A 24,795-nucleotide genomic window follows, 5' to 3' on the forward strand; every position below is an offset into this window, starting at 1 on the left:
AATTGAGAAGCACTTTGGGACCGCCCAAGATGGCTCGTAGTTAAGTTATCTCCGGTAACCCCATTGAAATGGACGCCCAACCCACCACTCAAACCTGGAGTTGGGGGTTCTCTTCATTATTGGAGTTCCCAATAGTCGGACCCCATCCCATAAGCCAGGAATTCCCTATCAATTTGGGTTTCTCCTCTCTTCTTAGCCCTGCCGCAGGACCCCAGATTTCTCCATCCATCTGTGGTTTTGGCACTCCAATGGTGACATCCAAGTCCCCCTACATGGACACTGCAACCAACCCCTGGCTTATGCAGTAGTCCGGTACGCCAGCGCTACAGTGCCAGAACCTCTGCAACGATGACGTACCCGATCACCATATGTGATTGGGGGACATTAACATCATCGTTGGATGGAGAGGGCCTAAGGCAAATGTCACCTGTTTCTTATTTTAACCCCCTCCCTTCTCTCCGCCCGCAATAAATCTAATGCGCTATCTATAGGGCGACCCTCCTTTACTTTGCTATGGCAGTATCGGATCAGTGAGAGATCCCAGGATCTGAGCCGCGTGTCCTGGCAGTAACGTATAGATTACTCCTTATAGATCCGACAACAGATGGAAGAGAAGGTGGCGCAGAAATCCTCGGAATTGGAACAATACTTAAAGCGGGTGCGGGAGCTGGAGGAAATGTACCACCGCCTGCAGGAGGCGCTAGATGATGAGAAACAGGCGCGGATGGAGGAGGAGAGAGCCCGACTGCTCCAGACACGGTGAGGGGGTCATCTGACTGATATATAACATTGCCAAATCTTATAGGGAAGGGAACAGGTTGTGTCCTCTGTTTTTGGCTTGGGCAAGGAGTCAGGGGGAGCTGCATTGGGGTTCATAGAGAAGGGGGCTGCACTGTTTGTCTCTGTCCTTCGTGGTTCAAGTGTTGGACCCATCACGATCAGATACTGATGTCATCACTTAAGGTTCAAATGATCAGTTATACTGTGTTAAATTATTGCAGCGCCCACCACAGGGATAATGAAGCATTACACTATGTCCATTTACATGAGTAGGTGGTCCGTATAATGCAGGACAGGGCAGGTCCTGCAGAAAGAAAGACACGGTGATATGGACATCATGGGGCCCCTAACTGCTAACAATACATCTATGGATTACATAGGTGGTCTTTTGTTTGATTGCTAGATGTAATGCTACATTTGTCCTGTAGTGGTCGCTGATGAGTAAAGCAGTTGTGAGCAGGACACACTTGTGCACCCTTATATTGGTTGATGGAAGCCACTTATCACATTTGGTTGCCCCTGATCTTCTTAGACTGCTGGAAGAGGAAGCTGCAAAGAGAGCGATGCTGGAAGATCTTCACCGGGAACAGGAGATGACAATCAAGATGACCGAGGCCGAGAAGAAGGAACTGGAGACCATGCAAGAGATGAAGGAGAAAGCCCTGCAGGAGGCCATGCAACAGCTGGAGCAGCTGGAGAATGAGCGGATTGCAGCTCTGGAGCAATATGAGGTACTGCATCTATACAGCCAGCCCAGGCAGCTCAATGCCAGAATGATGCCATAAAGCTCGCTCATTCCATTGGTAACGTCCTGCACTTTTCAGCCGTATGTCCTCTCATCTTTCATTGCAGCAAGTTAAAAGTAACCTCGAAATGGCAACCAGTAAGACGAGGAGCTGGAAGGACAAGGTGGCGCAACATGAAGGGTTAATCCGATTAATACAGCCAGGTGAGTGTATAAGGAAGGGGGGGGTGTATTTAAAGCTACCCTATCCTGTACTAACTTTACCTACCCCAACATAACATCAGCAACATGCTCCCGAATGGCCCAGGACATAGTATATGGCTCCCGAATGGCCCTGGACATAGTATATGGCTCCCGAATGGCCCTGGACATAGTATATGGCTCCCGAATGGCCCAGGATATAGTATATGGCTCCCGAATGGCCCAGGACATAGTATATGGCTCCTGAATGGCCCAGGACATAATATATGGCTCCCAAATGGCCCAGGACATAATATATGGCTCCCAAATGGCCCAGGACATAGTATATGGCTCCCGAATGGCCCCGGACATAGTATATGCATTGCCAGGGGGCTCCAGATACCTAATAATGCTCCTCAATTGCCCAGCAAATAGTATGTGGCTCCCCACAGAGGTGTACCGATCGGACCTGGCAAGGTATGGGGCCCGTGGCTAGCTGGAGATGGCTGGGGCCCGGTACCACTATGGCAGTGGTTGGGGAAAGCCTGGTTCCCTGACCGCTATTCATATTGTAAATGAAAAGGGGCCCCGGCATATCGTATGGCGCGGTGAGAGGGGCTGTGGGGGCCCTGGGCAAAAGTTTGCACCCAGGCCCTCAAGACACTTGTTACGCCACTGGGGGTGGCTCCATAGCATAGATCAAAATATGGTCTCTTTACAGGGTGTATTTTTTTGTCACTTTATTCTCTTTCCATGACCTTTCGACCAATTCCAAATACCTTCCCCCTTATTTGCTAACATTGCATTGGATTGCAGTGCAGGGAGGCTTGGTCGGTCAGGGTCTTCGGGGGGGGGGGGATCATGTCAAATTTTCACCATGAGGCCCCACCATTCCTAGTTATGCCACTGGCTCCCCAGTGGCCCCTATGCACTTGAATATTCTCTGTAGTGAGCTTCCAGGTACATAATTATGATCCACAGTGGGCTCCCATGCACCTAATGCTCCCCAATGACCCAGCACATAGTATTTGGCTTGCCAGTAGCCCTCATGCACCTAATAATGCTCCGTAGTGGGCTCTCAGGCACCTGATAATTCTCCTCAATGACCCAGCACATAGTATATGGCTCGCCAGTGGTCCCCATACACCTAATAATGCTCCGCAGTGAGGTCCCAGGTACCTAACAATGCTCCTTAATGGCCCAGCACGTAGTATTTGGCTCCCCAGTGGCCCCTATGCACCTAATAATGCCCCGCAGTGGGCTCAGGCTCCAAATATTGTAGCAGACATCTCTAGTAGTTGCCAGAATGGTGGAGCAGGAAGCTAAAGGATCCTGCTCCACCATTCTTCTCAACCATTTCTGCATCCTAAGGATGAATGAGGAGGTTCAGTCATCTTCCCACCAGAGTGTCGTAGCAACCATGCATTAGACCAACACTGATTGAACCAGTCGACCATTCACCACATATCGGGGGTCTGATGAGAACTATTGACTGCTCCATTATTTCTGATACTATGTCCTCGGTGACTCTAAGCCTTCTGTGACTAAAGCCTCAATGTCTCTTTCAGGTGCTAAAAACCCCGGGCTCATCACAAACTGGGGCCCCGCATCCTTTACCCAAGGAGAACTCCAGGAACGAGAGAGGAACTGGCAGGAGAAGAAGAATACCACCAGTTTGGAGTAGAAGCCGACTGAGCACATGATGCAAGGAGCAGAGGACAGCACCGGGTTAGAAACTAGACAACCCGAAGCTCCAGGAGAAAGTTGTGGCTTTAGAATTTTAACTTGTCTTAAAATTTGCAAGTTTTTCTAATTAAAAAAAGGGACATGTTGTGTAACATTGTGTAGAACAGTAGATGACATGACCTCTCCTGCCCAACCAGATTGTCCGCCAAAATGCATCATCTTTTTTGTCCCATCATCTGTCCAGCTGGATCATGGGTCCATCCACCTGTTGAGTCCACCGGGATCATCTGCAGACTCCTCTGTGTATCCAAGTGGATCATCTGTCCAATCGGGACCATCTAAAGCTCCACCTGAAGTCACGTAAATCTCAGTATAACCCTGTTCGGTCCCTAAACTGGAACTTGTAAGACTTTCTCCGGAACAGGATGGGATGGCGTCAGTATTTAACCCTTTCTCACTGTAGATTAGCCGACGTGACGACCTCGTCTCCATTATCACCTTCATCTTTGCTTTATTTTTTAAAAATTTTAAACTGGAATCTAAAATGAAATACAATTGTGATAAATCTCCGGAATTTGTTACATTTTACGGAATCTGATCTGTCGTAGTCTCCTCCATAAAGTGTCATTTATACAAAAAATTCTGATGTTTTATTTCTTCTGTGGTTCATGGTAAATTTTTCGGTCACGGTCACCTTTTCTATCCTTCTGGATCAGATCCTAAAAGGTTCTGGTCTTACATGGACCAAATAGTCACGGGCCCCTAATACAGGAGGGCCCGAAAACCAACCCCATCAGCAACAGACTCGATAGCGTCCACCTGGGTTAAAGGGGTGAATGACATTCCAGGCCTGGTGTCACCATGCAAAAAAATGAGACTAGGTTATGAGTGGGTTAAGTGAATCTGCCTGGTACAATTTTTGTTGTTGTTGTCTTTGGCGAGTTTATCCGATATGGTATGATAATTATGCGACGTCTCTCGAGGTCGAGGAGAATAATGATAGGCTCAACCAGACGCCATATGTAATTACCGTGCAGCGAGTTTCCACATTGAGCGGTAACGTCCCCACGGGTTTCCCACAAGAGTCAGTCGCAGGGCAGGGACAGATGTGAAGCTTCTACAATGTTCTAGATGGTGTGATACATTGTATCCAGTGTAGAGGGGTACAGTGCATATACAAAGGAGATGTATACAATGCATGGGGGCAGATTTATGAAGACTGATGTATCCAACACCAGTCTTCATATCCCCTGCACTGGTGGAGGGCAGACCTTCCATCAGGCTGTGTGTCTTCATGGAAAACTACCCTAGGCTTGTAGCTATAGGATGACCAGGAAGCAGATAGCTCCGTTCTCTGAATAGTGGCCGAACTGATTCACTGCAGCTTAACTCTCATTCCTTATAGAGAAACCACCTTAGCCCGGGGCCCCATGAACCGGAAACGCCACGATTTGATTGCAATGGAAACGCCTCGGGAAAAATTGCTGCGTTTTACAGTAAGTGCAAAGTGGATGGAACGCTAGCGAATCCCGTGCCCACTTTGTGGTAAAAACCTAAGTGCGGACACTGCGACTTCCAAAAATGATGCGGTTTTGGAAATCGCAGCATGTCAATTATATCTACGGGTACACCGGCGGTTTCCCCATAGATATAATTGTAACAGAAAGTCCACGGTGGAAAACTCTGTGAACTTTCCGTTTAAAGCGCTGCGGGAAGAACCGCGATGCGTTGCCGCCACTTTAATTTTGCGGGACGTCCCATGGGGCCTTAGTCTCATAGCCACTATTACCAGGGGAACCTGTTAGCTAAGCCTTTGTCTCTGGGCCACACATGTCCTATCTCTTCTTTAGCGGTACAGTAGTTGGAAGATGATACAAGGAGACAGATAAAGTGGCAGATTTATTCAATGGCATCAGCTGGAGGTTTGTGAACATCCTCGTGGACCCATACCTGATTCATGAACACTCTTTCAGCCAATACAACACCTAACTGGTCCAGCTTCTGATACTGGTCTAATCTTCTGGCTCAGCAGTCCAATCCAATCCAGTCAAACGCCTCAATGTGTTTGTCAACTGGCGGTCGGTGAAAAAGCCTAGGCTGCTTGAACATCTCCACAACTTGCACTCCACTGTAAAGGTTGAGTTTACCCTAAAGACCCCTAGGGGGTTCTGGGCAACCTACATTGACTGGATCACTGTGTTGCTGCCATTGCAAGAGGTGTTGGAGGAATCAACCACAGCAATGCCATGTCACCTGATACCAACACCTGCAGGCTTTGCTTATGGTACACTTCCCTCCGGGGCTGCACCCACGGCACCATAATCACTGCCACTTCCACTACCCTGCTCCACTTACTGTCCGGAGCACCATCAATCTCAGGGGGTGACCATATCTCTATGGGAGGTCACTCTGTGACACTAGCGGCTGCACTGCAAGCTTAACCTCCTGTGTAAAGGAGTACATGACTGGCATATACAAGGCCATGGAGAGAAATTTGGCCCAAGAGCTGCAACAGATGTCCAGAATGTTGGAACCATAACGTCATCATCATCCAGGTCAGCCTCTCCTCCCAAGACATCAGGACCACCATCTGCAGAGGCTGAGTAGTGAGGAGGCTGCCAGCAGTAAGCATTGTGCCCCCCAAATCTATACCTGTGTCCTCCAGGTCACCTGTGATCCTCTAAGTTTGTGACTCCTGGAGCGACTCCCTGAACAAATTATTAATTACTGACGACCAAGGCCTAACAGTATCTACGGCCCCTGAGGAGGTCGAATTCAGTCAAAGGCTCAATTAACGACAGCCATGAGACAGGGAATTCCAGCTATCTTCATTTTATACATTGTGTCCTGAGGAGCAGTGGTGTCCACTTACAGGAGGTTTGGTCCTGGCGCCCCAGTCACAATTACCCTGGAATACAGCCCCCAGTATCTGCGGCTGGAAGAGGCTGAGGAGAGGACTTAGAGTTGGAGTAAAGTATGGCGCTAGAACCTTAACATCACTGGGTATCCTCTCAAGACCAATGGCTTGTTGCTATATCACCCTGCTTCAACGGAATATCTGTCTTCCTGAGTTGTTCCTGCTTTACCATAAGGGCCCTTCTGACTTACAACACACCAGCTCAAAGTAGAGAGGTCCCTTCTCCAACTGGAAGCACCCTGGGGAGAACTACTACCACCACCATTGGGTAGGGCTTCAGGACCCCCTTCATCACTGTCCAGCCTAGGAGTAGAGCTAGGGAGCATAGTTGAGTGTGTTCTGCTTAGTTGGTGGCACGTCATACACCACTACTACTCCTATCCTCTGGTTTCTTCCATCTGGGCTGCGGCACTGTAACTGGCTGTGGTGGGGTAGCACTCACTGAAAGAGGAGGAACAATAGGAAGCCTCCTGGGGAGACAATGTAGCTAGTGCTGGCAGTGATATAAGCCGGGTATACAAACTATCCTTATAATTGGTGAATTTTGATTCCCGTTGGGAGGCAGGGAAACATTCCCCTATTTGAGGTTACTAACAAACACCTGAAAGCGCAGTGTGCATGTGGTCATCCCTTTGCTTCATGCTATCAATATGCTGATCTTTATACAAGCAATAACTCAGGGGCCATGGTTGGCCTTGGCCAAACAAGGAAGTGGCAGTCCATATCCTTGTTGCGAAATATCAATGCCCTCTTCTGCATCCAAAGGAACCTCTTTTTACTTTTATTTGTCCTCAAGTCTTAGGGTCACTTCACTCTGTTCCAGACCCAGTTCTTCATAGTTTCCAGTTTTTATCGCCTGTAAGATAGTTTTTGTGAATTCCCAACAATTACATAGTGGTAAAGTTGACCAAGAGGTAGAAGTTGCTCTTCTTCTTCCATCCTTCATTGTCTGAGTGTAAGTGTTGCTGCAAAATATATTAAAGGAATGATGTAACTGATGCAGCAGTTGTGACTGTAGAGAAAATTTGGCGGCCTCCTCAAAGGGATTGAGAAGGACACACTTACCTCATAAACCTCCAACAGAGGATTTCAAAAGAAGACATTGTCCCAGTGGTCTGCTGTAGGCAGTCATCACGCACCAGCTTAAGCCCCTTCATAGGCAATATAGAGGGTATGCTGCTGGTGAGTGTACAAGGTCCGGCAGGATAGTCTTATATACATAGGAAAATACTATATCCATTTATAACATGAGGCACCACCAAATCGCTGGGACATTGTGTTATTTTACCCAACTGCAGTGCAGCCACAATATTCATACCACTGTCATTGGCAACACTCCCTAGTTGTAGCTGATGGGGGGCCATCCAGTGGGATACTTGCTGCAGGATACAGTGTAGCAGATCCTGTGCTGTGTAGATCCTCTGATCCAGATTCAATAGCTGTAAAACTGCATGGCAGCGCTTCACCTTAAACCCATGAAATGAGAGAGGAGGAATAGAAGTGATGGAACTGGGCCTTCCCGAATGGGATGGTGTCAGTACTTGCACCCTGGGACTCCTGAGCATCGTCTCCTCACAACCCGCAGCCACTTCTCATTCATACATTGTAGCAACATTTACATTTAATTTTTCTTCTCTTTCCAGCCCAGACCGCCGTGGTGATTTCTTCACCACATATTTGTGCACACAAGCATTCCCATCCCCTGTCAGTTCCCCTACAAAGTAATGAGATCTCCCTTTGTGCCTTCCAAAAAGAGTCTCCCCTTTACTATACACTGCTGACCAATTGCTATTAAAAGATTCATCTTCTAATTTCTGACAGTTCAGGCTGCATATGATAAATCTTCTCATTCCAGCTTACCAGGGTGTAAGAGTCACAGTTTTATCAAGAATCACTCAGTACATTTGTCCATTCATCCTATATATCTTGGAGGAATCTACCAAACTTAGGCCACTGTAACTGATATACCTATGCTTGGTCATCCAAAGACAGGGTCTCGGACACCCTAATGTCCACAGCCGATGACGTCTACTCCGCACTCTCCCACTGTTCTGGAGCAGGGAAGATGGCGCTGGCTCAGGAGGTAGAATTGCAATTGGGCAAGGATGAAACCTATTTCTGTGTAGAGATTGAATAGGTTCCCATGTTCTCTCCAGTGTCACATCAAATACCATCAAAAAATTGGAAATCAAGCACCTCTTCATAGGGTATAGTCTTCCATTTCCACCAGATCATTCCTGCCTCTCTTGTAGTTCTGTTGCATACAAAATTTCTGTAGGGCAACAAGGCCCTATCTCAGTGGGTAATCTTGCCTGGAGGTATTGCATACCCTTACAAATCGTGGTAGAGTAGTTGCGACAACGGTTGGCAACAACTCTTCTCTTTCTCTTATGGCTTTTCTAGCCACCACTTGACTGATAAGAGATGATTGTTTTTCTGTCAATTGTTAGCTTTAGCTTTCTATCTGATGAACTTGTCCTGGGCAATTTAATTTCTCTTTTGGACTTGGACCATCAATGACCTGTAACTGGTACTATTGTGTTATATGACAAACCATCTGCTTTGGTAGCTCTGCCCCAGTCAACCTAAGACCTTGTTCTTCAGTTTGACCAACCTGACTGCTGACCCAAGCTTAGGCAGGGTCCAAACAAGTGAAGAGCTGGGTACCATAAGAACTTCTTAGTGAGGTCTACATAAGCCATTATGTGGTTCCAGGTCAACAACGTCTCCTAGAATGCTTCTTCCTCTTCAAGTCCCAACTTAAAGTAGTTTTACAGCCACCCTCAAACTAAATTTAAGAAGAGAAGGAATCTAATTTAAAAAAAAAAATGGTAGCAGTGGTGGGGATGTCAAGGCCTAGGACAAGTAAGACAGAGACAGATTCAGGGGCAGATCTATTCAGCAGTATTAGTCGGAGGTGTGTGAAATTCTTCACAGACCCATGCTGGTTAATTTTCCCAAAAGTAATGTTTGTCACAATTGTAGTGAATGGTTTGGTCCACCTAAGTTTTATAATGCCATGGTAGCACTGAATACCCTCTCTGCCATTCCACTTGAGGTTGGACAAAACAACACACCTTTGGCCAACTGGACCAGCTCCTGTGACTGGTCTAATCGTCTGGGTCACCAGTGCATGGGGTCAAAGATATCTGCTCATGTAAATAAACATTCTAGGTTTGGCTAAGCCCGGATGTGCACCCGCTGGGCGTCAGTTTCCTGCTTTGGTGCTACAAAGTAAAAAAAAATTGGCTCATCATCTTTCAGATACTGCAAATTTTGCCATTTGTAATCGTGATACAGGTGGTGGAGCGTTGACTGAATGAGGAGGAGCAATGCGAGTGGTCAGAGGTCTCCGAGGGCAGACATGTGGCTTGTGCTTGCAGTGTTCTCTCTATAAGCTGTGGCATGCTGGGTAGACAGACTATCTTGGTTAACTAGTTCTTCATCCTCCCCAGTTTTTATTGCACTTGAGTTTTTGTGAATCCATAACTTGAGGCACTGGCATCCTAATTACATCATGGAAGTCAGATTTGCATATTCTTCCCATGTTCCTTTGCAGTGGAGCGCTCATAGCTTAATAAGACTCCACACACCTAAATGGTGGTCTCTCCCTATGGAGTGACGATATACCCTTAACCCTGTCTAAGCCTCTCACGTCTGCCAGATCAGTCCTCTCTGCACCAAACTGATGAGATGCAAATAGATCGAAATGGCTGTCCTTGGCTGAGAAGACTGTGTCTGGTATAATCCCAACATCATTGCAAACAAAGGCCTCTGAGAAGGTCGGCATGATGTTAAAGGGAGCGCCCTCTATAGGTTTGTTTGACTGAGACTCTGTCTTCCTAATTACATCATGGAAGATAGACTTGTGCATTCTCAGTCAGCGCCCTCTATTGGTGTGCATACTTGAGGCACTGGCATCCTAATTACATCATGGAAGTCAGATTTGCATATTCTTCCCATACTCCAGAATGGTAATGGTAACTAAGAGGTTCTTCTTCTACCATCCTTCATTGTCTGAGTTTCTGTACAATAAGTATTAAAGGAATGACATCACTGATTCTGCAGTTGGTGGCCCCTCAAAGGGCTTCAGAAGGACACACTTATACTATATTTGTTTCTAAAGCAAGGACCCACTACATTTAGCATATGCACCATAGGAACAATGTGTTATTCTATTCAACAGCAGCACAGCCCCAATATTCATACCATTGTCGTTGGCAACATCCCCCAGTTATAGTTGATGAGGAGCCACCCAGTGGGAAACTTGCTGAAGGATGCAGTGGAGCAGTTCCTTTGCTGTGTGGTTTCTCTGATCCAAACTAATCAGCTATAAAACTGCATGGCAGTGCTTTATCCTAAACCCATGAAATGAGAGAGGGGTATGGAAGCAATGGCTTTCCTTGGTAAAGTTATGGACAGGGAGTGTCCCAGTGAATAGGCACCAGGAGAGATGAATGGTCCCTGCCTAGTACTGGGCCTTCACAAAATGGGTGGTGTCAGTACTAGCTCCTGGTCTTTTTGGTTTTGAGCACTACTGCCGCTTAATACGTTCACGTTTATGGGCCATAAAAGCCTTGTATTGTCCCTGCTCATAATTGTTCATCCATTTGTGGAAGGCAGCATGCACCTTTCCCGACACTGACATACTCAAGGAGTGGGCCACATTCTCCAACGTATGGCATTATAAGGCAAGGACAGCTTTCCTAGAGAAATAATGGAGGCTAGATTTTCTCCATGAATTCTGAGTCCATGCCAACAGCTGGACAAATCCATTGGAGTCCAAGAAGTGGTGCAGAAGCGACGGCTTCACCAGCTACTTAACCAGGTACAAGTTAAGGAGACAACTAAACTTAAATTGCTATTTGCTGGACAAACACCTTTAGAATGGATGAGGAGGTGCTGGGTGTGAATGTAGCCAGGCTAGAAAGAAGATCACAAGAGTAGTGCAGTCTTGCTCAGTGTGCCTGCCATAGACAATTCTGTTTTGCCAAATGAGCTGTTGAGTATGGGGAGACCTTGTTCCGTTATTTGTGCCTTCATGGCCATGACATATTTTCCGCCTGCAGATCTTACAAAGTACCATGTATTTGTGATTTTGTAATGTTTAATAAAATGCCACATAGGAGATGGCTATCAGTCTGGGAAACATGTCTGCTGGTGCAACCACCGCCTGAGATTGCCTTGTGTATGACTCTGACAAATATTTTTTATATTGGCTGTGCATATTCTCAAACCACTACTGTCAGGCTGCCAGCAACCTCGTACTCCGATGTCATCTTATCCACTGTCTAGGTCCTGGCTGCAACAAAAACATCATTTACAATGTCATTGCCTTCCCCCCATTCATCATGGATGTGGAATTCATGCACTCTTTGTAGATTGCTCACAAAGGCCCCTACTTGTTAACCCCACCATTCTGACTCTACTATTTCCACCGTCAATAGTCATGCCTTCCACATCCAAAACATACTGGCTTCCCACATCACATTAATGAAAAGGTTGAAGCTTTGACCAGGAGGAATCTTTCTCGGTAGGTGCCACACAACTACTAGATATGGTTGACAGAGCAGAAAGGCCGTGCGGAAAATTAAATATCACGACAACAGAGGACGAGAAGGAAGACGGAATTCTGACTCCAAGTCACTGTATCACTGTCAGATGTAATCTAATGCTGCTACTTAGATGAGCAAGACAAGCAATCAAACGTTCAGTCAACAATCCTGTGGATACTGGAGGCGCTGCCAAGACCAGAAGTAGAGTTGCTGTTGCCAACCACATTCTTACTGTTACTTGCAGGGGCGGATGTTGTGACCATCACAGGGGTGTTTCGTCCTCCCCCACTACCCTGTCCTTTGTCCGGTCTTTTTCCAGACATTTTACAGTTTAGTTTGACCTGTCTTCTCACCTTTCCTGGACTTGCACTTATTATAGAGTATCTTGGTGTTCTATGGGTATCAAAACCCAAAAGTTTCGGGTTTGGGTCAAGTTTGAAACTTTTGGGTTGAATCCAGTTCAATCTCACACTATCGGCTCATCACTATGGGCAATAAATGGGAAGAAGAATAAATATATATATTTTTTTTTCTATGAGGCTAATTTCCGATAAGTGAAGAATAAATTTACTGCCAGACACAGATGAGACCAGTGTGTAAATTTATGAGCCCTTGTATTCTAGTAAGCAGGACTGTCTATATAAGCTGGGTGGATTTGCCTAGTCGGCACTGACACTAAGATGCTGCAGAAGTTGCTGCCTGTCGCTATATTACTGAATGCGGAGAGCTTTTTTATAGCATGTCTTATTTTTTACTTAATAGTATTATATTCAGCTTCAAAAAACGGTTTTTCCATGAGAACTCTGCTCTGCATGTTATTCCTATGTGTGACACCTTGTATATTCACACGTCAGACTCCAGCTCCAGCCTGTAGGCTAAAGATTCAAGGAATGGTGCAAGACTATGAATATGTACAGGATGGCGATATTATGATCGGAGGAGTTGTCACTGTCTACGGTTTTACAATTTGCGACAAACCTCCAGAAGACTTGACCTGTTCTGGGTAAGTGTCAGAAGATGATATCAGGTACCAGGGCTGAATCTGCTGGAGGGGACTGTCATAGATCTCAATATTATAGTCTAAGAACTGCAGAATGTGAACCGGGAGCTGCTTCAGGTTCTGCAGTAGGAGAATCGTACAGAGAACTGCAGGAGCGTCCTGAGAGCAGACGTGGAATTATGGGATATTGTTGTCCATGTAACACACATGGCTCCACGCTGTGACATTGTTATAGATAATGGGATTTATATTACAATAGATACAAAAAGTATATTGGAGAATGTTACAACTTTTTATTATACAAACAATAACATTTGTCTCTCAATATTGGTTTGAAATTGGACAATCCCTTTAATTTCTGTAGCTTTTGCTTTTTTGGTATTTTGTAATATAATCACTCAAACCCCTTATTTTACAGTCCAATCATTAATTACTACAAGAATCTATTGGCTTTATTGTACGCTATGGATGAAATCAATAAATATCCTCAGATTCTACCGAATCTGACCCTGGGATATCACATCTATGACTCGTGTGCAGATCCCAGGAAGGCAATAAAGAACATTTTACAGATTTTATCTGGACCTGGATATGTTGTCCCCAATTACTCCTGTACTAAGAACAAGGTTGTAGGATTTATTGGAGATCATTTCTCATCCACCACTATACCTATAGCTCATCTCCTGGGGATATATCCATACACACAGGTGAGTCACATGGTCATATTTCCAGTGTTAAAATGTGTCCATTTGTGCTATACTATATAGCAATACATATGCCATACTGATCCAGAGCTACACCCTCTATTATACTCCAGAGCTGCACTCGCTATTCTGCTGGTATAGTCACTGTGTAAATACATTACATTACTTATCCTGTATTATACTCCAGAGCTGCGCTCACTATTCTGCTGGTACAGTCACTGTGTACATACATTACATTACTGATCCAGTATTATACTCCAGAGCTGTGCTCACTATTCTGCTGGTGCAGTCACTGTGTACATACATTACATTACTTATCCTGTATTATACTCCAGAGCTGCGCTCACTATTCTGCTGGTGCAGTCACTGTGTGCATACATTACATTACTTATCCTGTATTATACTCCAGAGCTGCGCTCACTATTCTGCTGGTACAGTCACTGTGTGCATACATTACATTACTTATCCTGTATTATACTCCAGAGCTGCGCTCACTATTCTGCTGGTACAGTCACTGTGTACATACATTACATTACTTATCCTGTATTATACTCCAGAGCTGCACTCACTTTTCTGCTGGTACAGTCACTGTGTTAATACATTACATTACTTATCCTGTATTATACTCCAGAGCTGCACTCACTTTTCTGCTGGTGCAGTCATACAGGTGAAGCAGAAAGTTATTGTGAAACTAGGGGGACACAGTGTAGTCATTATACAACCACACCTTAAAAAGACTCTTCCTTTTTCTATCTCCCTGCTTCAGCAGCTTTGCCTTCTGTCTCTTCTCACTTCCTGTATTTTTTAGCAAGCTGGTAGGAGGCGGCTTTGCTTGATCTTCATGTTGTCAATATTTTCCAATTGGATATTATTATTATTAGTTTGTTTTAATATTACAGATTAGTTATGGAGCTACAGACACATCACTAAATGACAGAGAACTGTTCCCATCTTTTTTCCGGACTGTCCCCGATGACTACACAACATTTGTTATCATATCTCATTTTCTGAAACACTTTGGATGGACCTGGGTTGGGATCATAGCCTCTGATGATGACAATGGAGACAAAGAGATAAAAATGCTTACAGACTGTCTTCGTTATCATTCTATCTGTGTAGACTTTGCCTTGAAAAGTTCTAAGAAGATAAATAAGGATAATATTAGAATAAGCTCTAAGAAGATAAAGAATTCCTCTGCCCAGATCATTGTAATATGTGGACCGTATTCTATCCCATTGCACGCTTTTATCCATGATCTTAGACATGCTATAGGTGACAGGATCTTAATCTTAAATCCCGCTTTCTCTCCAGAACATTCTTATTTTTCGTATAGTAATATGAGAATATTCAATCTTAGTTTATGTTTTGTCCTTTCCACAAAAAAAGATGCCGGCCAGGAAAATTACTTCAAGAACTTTCACTTCTTGAAGAACCCTAATGATGAGATGTATAAAGAGATTGTGGTGATGTACTTCCGATGTGCCTCTGGAATAGAGAGAATCGATAAAGCCTATGGAAAGGCGTATAAGAAAACTCTTCCTAAATGTAATGGAAGGGAACCGTTAGGGAAAATGTTTCATTTTTTTTCTCAAACAAACACTTACCAAATGAATCTCGCTGTCATGTCCGTGGCTGTTGCCTTAGACAATATGTACATGGCTCTTGGTCATCAATCAATAGATCAGATGTATCAACATAGACACAAGGTGAATCTATGGAGATGAAATTTCAAGAAATTTCCCTACCACTGAGATTCTGACCACAGAGTATAAGAAGTGGAAGCCAAGGGAAGGTTTGGAAACCTAATGAACCGTTATATTCACCTTGCTTCACCTCTCCGGGGCAGCCTCCTGGTGTCCAGCACTCCTTTGGCGTGACATGATACCAGTCAGTAGACCGGAGGAGACTGGAAGAGAATGCCAAGGATCTGTTGGATGCCAGGAGAATGCCCAATGGAGGTGATGCATGGTGGGTATAATGGCTTATTATTAGAGATGAGCGAGTAGGTATTCGATCGAATACTACGGTATTCAAAATACTCGTACTTGATCGAGTGCCACTCGCTATTCCAATGGAAAAGTTCGATGCAGAACCAGCATTGATTGGCCGAATGCTATACAGTCGGCCAATCAACGCTGGTTCTTCTCCTACCTTTAGAAGTCTTCTCCGTGCAGCTTCCCCGTGGCGTCTTCCGGCTCTGAATTCACTTTGCCAGGCATCGGGCCTGGGCAGAGCCAACTGCGCATGCCCGCTTGTAGTGCGGACATGCGCAGTCGGCTCTGCCCAGACCCGATACCTGGCAGAGTGAATTCAGAGCCAGAAGACGCCGCAGGGAAGCTGCACGGAGAAGACTTCTCGGAGGATCCAGTCCGACCCTCACTCGTGGACTTGGTATAATTTGATCGAACGTTGCCTACCCCTGAAACGAGCATTTTCCCCCCCATAGACTATAATAGGGTTCGATATTCGATTCGAGTAGTCGAATATTGAGGGGCTACTCGAAACGAATATCGAACCTCGGACATTTTACTGTCCGCTCATCTCTACTTATTATGTTTCTGCACCTTCCATGGGCCTCCACCTACTACACTCTGGGGTCTTTATTAGAAATGAGCAAGTAGTATTCAATCGAATATCTTGCTCCCATAGGAATGCGTGTAAGCGGCCAAACACTAAGGGGTTAAGCGCAGTGAATATTTGATGTGCTTTAACCCCTTGGTGTTCGGCCGCTTACATGCATTCCTATGGGAGTGAGGTATTCGATTGAATACTACTCGCTCATCTCTAGTCTTTATGGTTAGTGGCATTCTAACTGCTAAGACCCCCACAATGAAGCAGATTTAGGGCCATTTTAGGGCTTCATTCCCTTTTCTCTTTCATTGCAGGCCATTGCAATGTAGTCCCCTTCATAAAGGCTTTCATGGTTGACTGTATCTAACCTGCATTGTGGGATCTCTTAAGTGATCCATTGATGCAGTACAAACAGCTCACCCACTAGATAACTATGTCCCCTTTGTTCCCTCAACAAAGTAATAGCACCCACAATGTTTCCGCCATAAGATAATAGTGCCCTCCTTGGGAATAGTCTCTCCCCACACAGGCAATAGTGATCTCTTCTGCCCCTCACATGGACATTTGTGCCCCAACCACATTGTTATTAGTGCCCCCAAATAAGTAATAGCACCCCCATCCACAATGGTGATAATGGCCCACTCCCCACTTTCCAAGAGAGTGCTTCCCCCACAAAGGAGATTGAGATCCCTGCGACCCCTATAGCTGCACCACTGATCAGAGTAAGAGATCACTGCGACCCCTATAGCTACACCACTGATCAGAATAAGAGATCCCTGCGACCCCTATAGCTACACCACTGATCAGAGTAAGAGATCCCTGCGACCCCTATAGCTACACCACTGATCAGAGTAAGAGATCCATGCGACCCCTATAGCTACACCACTGATCAGAGTAAGAGATCCATGCGACCCCTATAGCTACACCACTGATCAGAGTAAGAGATCCATGCGACCCCTATAGCTACACCACTGATCAGAGTAAGAGATCCATGCGACCCCTATAGCTACACCACTGATCAGAGTAAGAGATCCATGCGACCCCTATAGCTACACCACTGATCAGAGTAAGAGATCCCTGCGACCCCTATAGCTACACCACTGATCAGAGTAAGAGATCCATGCGACCCCTATAGCTACACCACTGATCAGAATAAGAGATCCCTGCGACCCCTATAGCTACACCACTGATCAGAGTAAGAGATCACTGCGACCCCTATAGCTACACCACTGATCAGAATAAGAGATCCCTGCGACCCCTATAGCTACACCACTGATCAGAGTAAGAGATCACTGCGACCCCTATAGCTACACCACTGATCAGAGTAAGAGATCACTGCGACTCCTATAGCTACACCACTGATCAGAATAAGAGATCCATGCGACCCCTATAGCTACACCACTGATCAGAGTAAGAGATCCCTGCGACCCCTATAGCTACACCATTGATCAGAGTAAGAGATCACTGCGACCCCTATAGCTACACCACTGATCAGAATAAGAGATCCCTGCGACCCCTATAGCTACACCTCTGATCAGAGTAAGAGATCCCTGCGACCCCTATAGCTACACCTCTGATCAGAGTAAGAGATCTCTGCGACCCCTATAGCTACACCTCTGATCAGAGTAAGAGATCCCTGCGACCCCTATAGCTACACCACTGATCAGAGTAAGAGATCCCTGCGACCCCTATAGCTACACCACTGATCAGAATAAGAGATCCCTGCGACCCCTATAGCTACACCACTGATCAGAGTAAGAGATCACTGCGACCCCTATAGCTACACCACTGATCAGAATAAGAGATCCCTGCGACCCCTATAGCTACACCACTGATCAGAGTAAGAGATCCCTGCGACCCCTATAGCTACACCACTGATCAGAGTAAGAGATCTCAGCGACCCCTATAGCTACACCACTGATCAGAGTAAGAGATCTCTGCGACCCCTATAGCTACACCTCTGATCAGAGTAAGAGATCCCTGCGACCCCTATAGCTACACCACTGATCAGAGTAAGAGATCCATGCGACCCCTATAGCTACACCATTGATCAGAGTAAGAGATCTCTGCGACCCCTATAGCTACACCACTGATCAGAGTAAGAGATCCCTGCGACCCCTATAGCTACACCACTGATCAGAGTAAGAGATCCCTGCGACCCCTATAGCTACACCATTGATCAGAGTAAGAGATCACTATAATTACACCAATACTTATAATACTTATGGGTCCAATATGGCACTTGGGCTTGGGGGCAACTGCACCCTTTGCATCCCTTTAAGTTATGTCCCTCCTTAGGAGCACAAAAGGAATGATTGGATCAGAGATCTATGGAGAATGGCAGATTACAATGTAACTGCCTTATAATTCTCTTGTCTTATCATGAACTATTTTTTTATTTTTACCATACATAATATTTGATATAATCTCCGTCTCTTTATGGAAGTTGCACAATTATATAGAAGATCTGAAATTTCCAGATGAATCTGGGACACAAAGGCACTTTTTCACTGAGAGCGGATATAGAGAAAGCAGCTATGTCGTTCAGAATTTCATTATAGTTCCTGAACCGAGTTGGAATACAGTGGGGTCATACAAGCTAAACGCTACGGAGGACGAAGTGGACTTTTGGCTTCATCGACAAAACATAACATGGAAAAATGCTAAAAATGAAGTAAGTTCTTGGATTACTGTATTTTCATACTGGTTTTAACAGAATAAATATTAAAAGTGCAATGCCATGTGGATAGGATGTGGTATGATATTATGACCAAAGGAAGTCCAAGGCGGCTCAAGGGCCTGGGATGACGTCACCTTGGGTCCTTGAGCGCAGCCCGAAGCAAAAATCACCGTTAGTGCCCGTGAAGTCCGGTGGTGTCCAAGATTAGTAAGTACGCTATGTTTTAATCCGGGAGCCAAGGTATGTATGTGTGAAATTTAAGGCAAATCCGTTTGGGCGTTTAGGCGTGATTGAGGAACAAACATCCAAACATATAGGATGACAATAAAAACTTGTCTGATCTCTGCAGATCCCCAGGTCTCAATGCTCAGCGCCCTGTTCACCTGGACACAAGAAAGTGGCAACTTCTAGTATACACTTGTGCTGTTATGACTGTGCCCCATGTTCAGATGGAGAAGTATCTAATAGATCAGGTAGACGCTAATATAAGTCTATATAAGTAATAAAACCCTCTCTCTTTCTTATAGAGGATCTGTCACCTCAATATTCCGCCTTATATAATGGTAACTTGTTAAAGTGACAGATCCGCTTGTCAAATAGCATAAATAATGGCACAAATGGAAGAGAAAATCCATGTAACCATATATCTCATATCTATCCCTGTAAGGCAATTGGCTACTGCCATGTAATAGAACATCAGGACAACCGAGCGCCAATCGAACATCTGCAAGGAGTTTGTATGTTCTCCCTGTGTTTGCATGGATTTCCTCCCATTCTACAAAGACATACTGATAGGAAAAAAAAGTACATTGTGATCCCTATATGGGGCTCACAATCTACATAAAAAAAAAAAAAAATTGTATATAAAGCAGCAAAGGTATCCACAAGTCATGAGCGGTTCTTTATTACTTTCTCTCACAGATAGCAAAAAGTGCATGAAATGTCCAGAAGACTCGTGGCCAAATGAGAACAGAACTATTTGTGTCATGAAGGAGATGGAATATTTATCTTATACCGAGGACATTGTGTCAGTGGCTTTTCAATGTTTATCATCTTTCTTCTGTATTCTGACTATTTTAATTTTTGTACTTTTCTATTCCAAACGTGACACCCCGATTGTGAGAGCGAATAACAAGAACCTGAGCTTTGTCCTCCTGGTCTCCATCATGCTGAGCTTCCTCTGTGTCTTCTTGTTCCTTGGCCGTCCTGTGGATATAACCTGCATGTTACGTCAGATCTCTACTGGAATATTACTCTCAGTATCCATCTCTTCATTGTTGGCCAAGACCATCATGGTTTGCATTGCATTCAAAGCCACCAAGCCTGGAAGTATGTGGAGAACATGGACTGGGGTAAAACTCCCTAATAGTGTGCTCCTGATCTGCTCCTCTGTCCAGGTTGTCCTCTGTATGAGTTGGGTGACCCTCTCTCCTCCCTTCCAGGAGCTAGACATTCATTCTTATAAGAAGAAGACTGTAGTCCAGTGTAATGAAGGGTCAGATCTTTGGTTCTACTCTGTCCTGGGTTACATGGGGGTTCTGGCCGCCATTAGTTTTATTATAGCTTTCTTAGTCAGGACATTACCGGACAGTTTTAATGAGGCCAAGTACATCACCTTCAGCATGCTGGTGTTCTGTAGTGTCTGGATAGCCATGATCCCGGCTTATCTCAGCACCAAAGGCAAATACATGGTGGCCGTGGAGATATTTGCCATCCTGACCTCTAATACTGGACTGTTGGGCTGTATATTTATCCATAAATGTTATATCATTCTGTTCAAGCCTGAACTTAATACAAAAAAACACATCCTAGATAGATAGACAGATATATATGACATTTATAGAATAAAATAAGCAAAAATTTTATGGTAACAAAAAAACATTGTTTCGCCTTATTCTAGTTAATATAATGACAAGTGTAATGCTTTGTATAATTTGTATTAAAATTCTGCATGGAATATTAGAATGATCTTATTATCATCATTAGAAATCCAATCTAAAAGTCCTGTGTTACATCATTGATCTTGGATTCTGTGATTTCCAGGCGCCGTTACATGATGGCCGTGTAGAGCTTTGTTATTTTATATTATTATTTTTGACTAGTGAGATACAAAGTTACATTGTTATAAGTTACATAAAATAATAAATTGACAATTAAACATTGAAAGATAAAAATCTGGAAAATACATATATATTGTTTTGTGATATAGATGGGAAGTTTTATGAAATAAGTTGCATAAGTCTATCTATCTATCTATCTATCTATCTATCTATCTATCTCCTATCTATCTATCTATCTATCTATCTATCTATCTATCTCCTATCTATCTCCTATCTATCTATCTATCTATCTATCTATCTATCTATCATCTATCTATCTATCTATCTATCTATCTATCTCCTATCTATCTATCTATCTATCTATCTATCTATCTATCTCCTATCTATCTATCTATCTATCTATCTATCTCCTATCTATCTATCTATCTCCTATCTATCTATCTATCTATCTATCTATCTCCTATCTATCTATCTATCTATCTATCTATCTATCTATCTATCTATCTATCTATCTGGGTTTGGTGGACAGAAGGGATTCTTAGTAATTACATTATACATGAACATTCTTGAGAGGATGGTAGTAAGAAGGCCATATGGGAAAATGTCAGTGATATGGGAATTATCAGAATATAGGATATCAGTAAATAATTAATGATAATAATATAATAATGCATTTCATTTATATAGCACCAGCATATTCCGCAGCACTTTACAAATTTTAGGGTTCAAGAACAGACAAACAAGATACATTACAAATCCATAGTTAATTCACACAATGGGACTGAGGGTCCTGCTATTAAGAGCTTACAATTAAAGATGAGCGAATCGAAGCTGACGAAGTGGAATTTGATCCAAATTTTAGGAAATATTCAATTTGCATGGAATCCGGATTTCCTCACACTTCGTGGTAATGAATCATATTTTTTTCCTAAAATGGCTGCTGCACATGTTAGAACATGGGGCAAGGAACTCTGGGAACACGGGGTCACCTACAATGCCATGCATACAGCCAATCAGCAGCCAGCCAGCTCTGTGATGTCATAGCCCTATAAATACCCTCCGCCATCTTGGATTCGGGCATTTTTCAGTGTACTTAGTGCAGGGAGAGACTGGTTTTCTTATGTTACTGCTGTGTCCCCACTCTTCCACTGGGTGACTGCATGGCCTCCTAAGGCTGTTGCCACCTCCACATTATATCAACTTGTGACTCTGTGGCCTACTCACACTGCTGCCACCTCTGCGCTTTGCCACTTGGTGACCTTATGGGCTCCTTACACTCTTGACACCTCCACACTCTGACACTGGGTCACTGTATGGCCTCATAAGGCTGCTGCAACCTCCACTCTCTGCCACTGGGTCACTGTATGGCCTCCTCACACTGCTTCCACCTCTTTATTCTGCCACTAGGTCACTGTATGGCCACCTAAGGCTGTTACTACCTCCTCATTATATCGACTTGCCACTCTGTGGCCTTCTCATACTGTTGTCACCACCGCACTCTGCCACTGGTTGACTGTATGAGCTCCTCACGCTGCTGCCACTTCTACCTTCTTCTATTGGGTCACTGTTTGGTCTCATAAGGCTGCTGCAACCTCCACTCTCTGTCACTGGGTCACTGTATGGCTTCATAAGCCTGCTGCAACCTCCACTCTCTGCCACATGGTCACTGTATGGCTTCATAAGCCTGCTGCAACCTCCACTCTCTGCCACTGGGTCACTGTATGTCTTCATAAGCCTTCTGCAACCTCCACACTCTGCCACTGGGTCACTGTATGGCCTCATACAGCTTCTGCAACCTCCACATTCTGCCACTGGGTCACTGTATGGCTTCATAAGCCTACTGCAACCTCCACTCTCTGCCACTGGGTGACTGTATGGCTTCATAAGGCTGCTGCAACCTCCACTCTCTACCACTGGGTCACTGTATGGCTTCATAAGGCTGCTGCAACCTCCACTCTCTGCAACTGGGTCACTGTATGGCTTCATAAGCCTGCTGCAACCTTCACTCTCTGCCACTGGGTCACTGTATGTCTTCATAAGCCTGCTGCAACCTCCATATTCTGCCACTGGGTCACTGTATGTCTTCATAAGCCTTCTGCAACCTCCACACTCTGCCACTGGGTCACTGTATGGCCTCATACGGCTGCTGCAACCTCCACTCTCTGCCACTGGGTCACTGTATGGCTTCATACGCCTGCTGCAAACTCCACTCTTTGCCACTGGGTCACTGTATGGCTTCATAAGGCTGCTGCAACCTCCACTCTCTGCCACTGGGTCACTGTATGGCTTCATAAGGCTGCTGCAACCTCCACTCTCTGCAACTGGGTCACTGTATGGCTTCATAAGCCTGCTGCAACCTTCACTCTCTGCCACTGGGTCACTGTATGTCTTCATAAGCCTGCTGCAACCTCTATATTCTGCCACTGGGTCACTGTATGTCTTCATAAGCCTTCTGCAACCTCCACATTCTGCCAATGGGTCACTGTATGGCTTCATAAGGCTGCTGCAACCTCCACTCTCTGCCACTGGGTCACTGTATGGCTTCATACGCCTGCTGCAAACTCCACTCTTTGCCACTGGGTCACTGTATGGCTTCATAAGGCTGCTGCAACCTCCACTCTCTGCCACTGGGTCACTGTATGTCTTCATAAGCCTTCTGCAACCTCCACACTCTGCCACTGGGTCACTGTATGGCCTCATACGGCTGCTGCAACCTCCACTCTCTGCCACTGGGTCACTGTATGGCTTCATACGCCTGCTGCAAACTCCACTCTTTGCCACTGGGTCACTGTATGGCTTCATAAGGCTGCTGCAACCTCCACTCTCTGCCACTGGGTCACTGTATGGCTTCATAAGGCTGCTGCAACCTCCACTCTCTGCAACTGGGTCACTGTATGGCTTCATAAGCCTGCTGCAACCTTCACTCTCTGCCACTGGGTCACTGTATGTCTTCATAAGCCTGCTGCAACCTCCATATTCTGCCACTGGGTCACTGTATGTCTTCATAAGCCTTCTGCAACCTCCACATTCTGCCAATGGGTCACTGTATGGCTTCATAAGGCTGCTGCAACCTCCACTCTCTGCCACTGGGTCACTGTATGGCTTCATACGCCTGCTGCAAACTCCACTCTTTGCCACTGGGTCACTGTATGGCTTCATAAGGCTGCTGCAACCTCCACTCTCTGCCACTGGGTCACTGTATGGCTTCATAAGGCTGCTGCAACCTTCACTCTCTGCCACTGGGTCACTGTATGGCTTCATAAGGCTGCTGCAACCTCCACACTCTGCCACTGGGTCACTGTATGGCCTCATACGGCTGATGCAACCTCCACATTCTGTCACTGGGTCATTGTATGTCTTCATAAGCCTGCTTCAACCTCCACTCTCTGCCACTGGGTCACTGTATGGCTTCATAAGCTTGCTGCAACCTCCACTCTCTGACACTAGGTCACTGTATGGCTTCATAAGCCTGCTGCAACCTCCACTCTCTGCCACTAGGTCACTGTATGGCTTCATAAGGCTGCTGCAACCTCCACACTCTGCCACTGGGTCACTGTATGGCTTCATAAGGCTGCTGCAACCTCCACTCTCTGCCACTGGGTCACTGTATGGTCTCATACGGCTGCTGCAACCTCCACATTCTGCCACTGGGTCACTGCATGGCTTCATAAGCCTGCTGCAACCTCCACTCTCTGCCACTGGGTCACTGTATGTCTTCATAAGCCTTCTGCAACCTCCACACTCTGCCACTGGGTCACTGTATGGTCTCATACGACTGCTGCAACCTCCACATTCTGCCACTGGGTCACTGTATGGCCTCATACGGCTGCTGCAACCTCCACATTCTGGTCACTGGGTCATTGTATGGCTTCATAAGCCTGCTGCAACCTCCACTCTCTGTCACTGGGTCACTGTAT

At 45.3% G+C, this 24,795-nt stretch overlaps 2 protein-coding genes across 2 annotated transcripts in view; both read left to right on the top strand.

Annotated features, from left to right (window-relative positions):
- Window positions 1-4,017, top strand: part of SWAP70 (switching B cell complex subunit SWAP70) — a 31,293-nt gene extending 27,276 nt beyond the window's left edge. The window contains exons 9-12 of the mRNA XM_075280983.1: window positions 593-759; window positions 1,313-1,511; window positions 1,633-1,729; window positions 3,274-4,017. Of these exons, the coding sequence (XP_075137084.1) occupies window positions 593-759; window positions 1,313-1,511; window positions 1,633-1,729; window positions 3,274-3,389 (579 nt within the window). The 3' untranslated portion in view covers window positions 3,390-4,017. The remainder of the gene's footprint in view (window positions 1-592; window positions 760-1,312; window positions 1,512-1,632; window positions 1,730-3,273) is intronic.
- Window positions 4,018-12,753: 8,736 nt separating this feature from the next.
- LOC142214407 (vomeronasal type-2 receptor 26-like) lies at window positions 12,754-20,638 on the top strand. The gene is made up of 7 exons (XM_075283354.1): window positions 12,754-12,866; window positions 13,282-13,570; window positions 14,467-15,273; window positions 18,585-18,812; window positions 18,972-19,058; window positions 19,168-19,291; window positions 19,740-20,638. Exons 1-7 carry the CDS (start codon window positions 12,754-12,756, stop codon window positions 20,636-20,638), a joined length of 2,547 nt encoding a protein of 848 aa, XP_075139455.1.
- The last annotated feature ends 4,157 nt before the right edge of the window (window positions 20,639-24,795 follow it).

The sequence above is a fragment of the Leptodactylus fuscus genome, chromosome 7 (genome assembly GCF_031893055.1).
Source record: "Leptodactylus fuscus isolate aLepFus1 chromosome 7, aLepFus1.hap2, whole genome shotgun sequence".
NCBI classification, from domain to species: Eukaryota; Metazoa; Chordata; class Amphibia; order Anura; family Leptodactylidae; genus Leptodactylus; species Leptodactylus fuscus.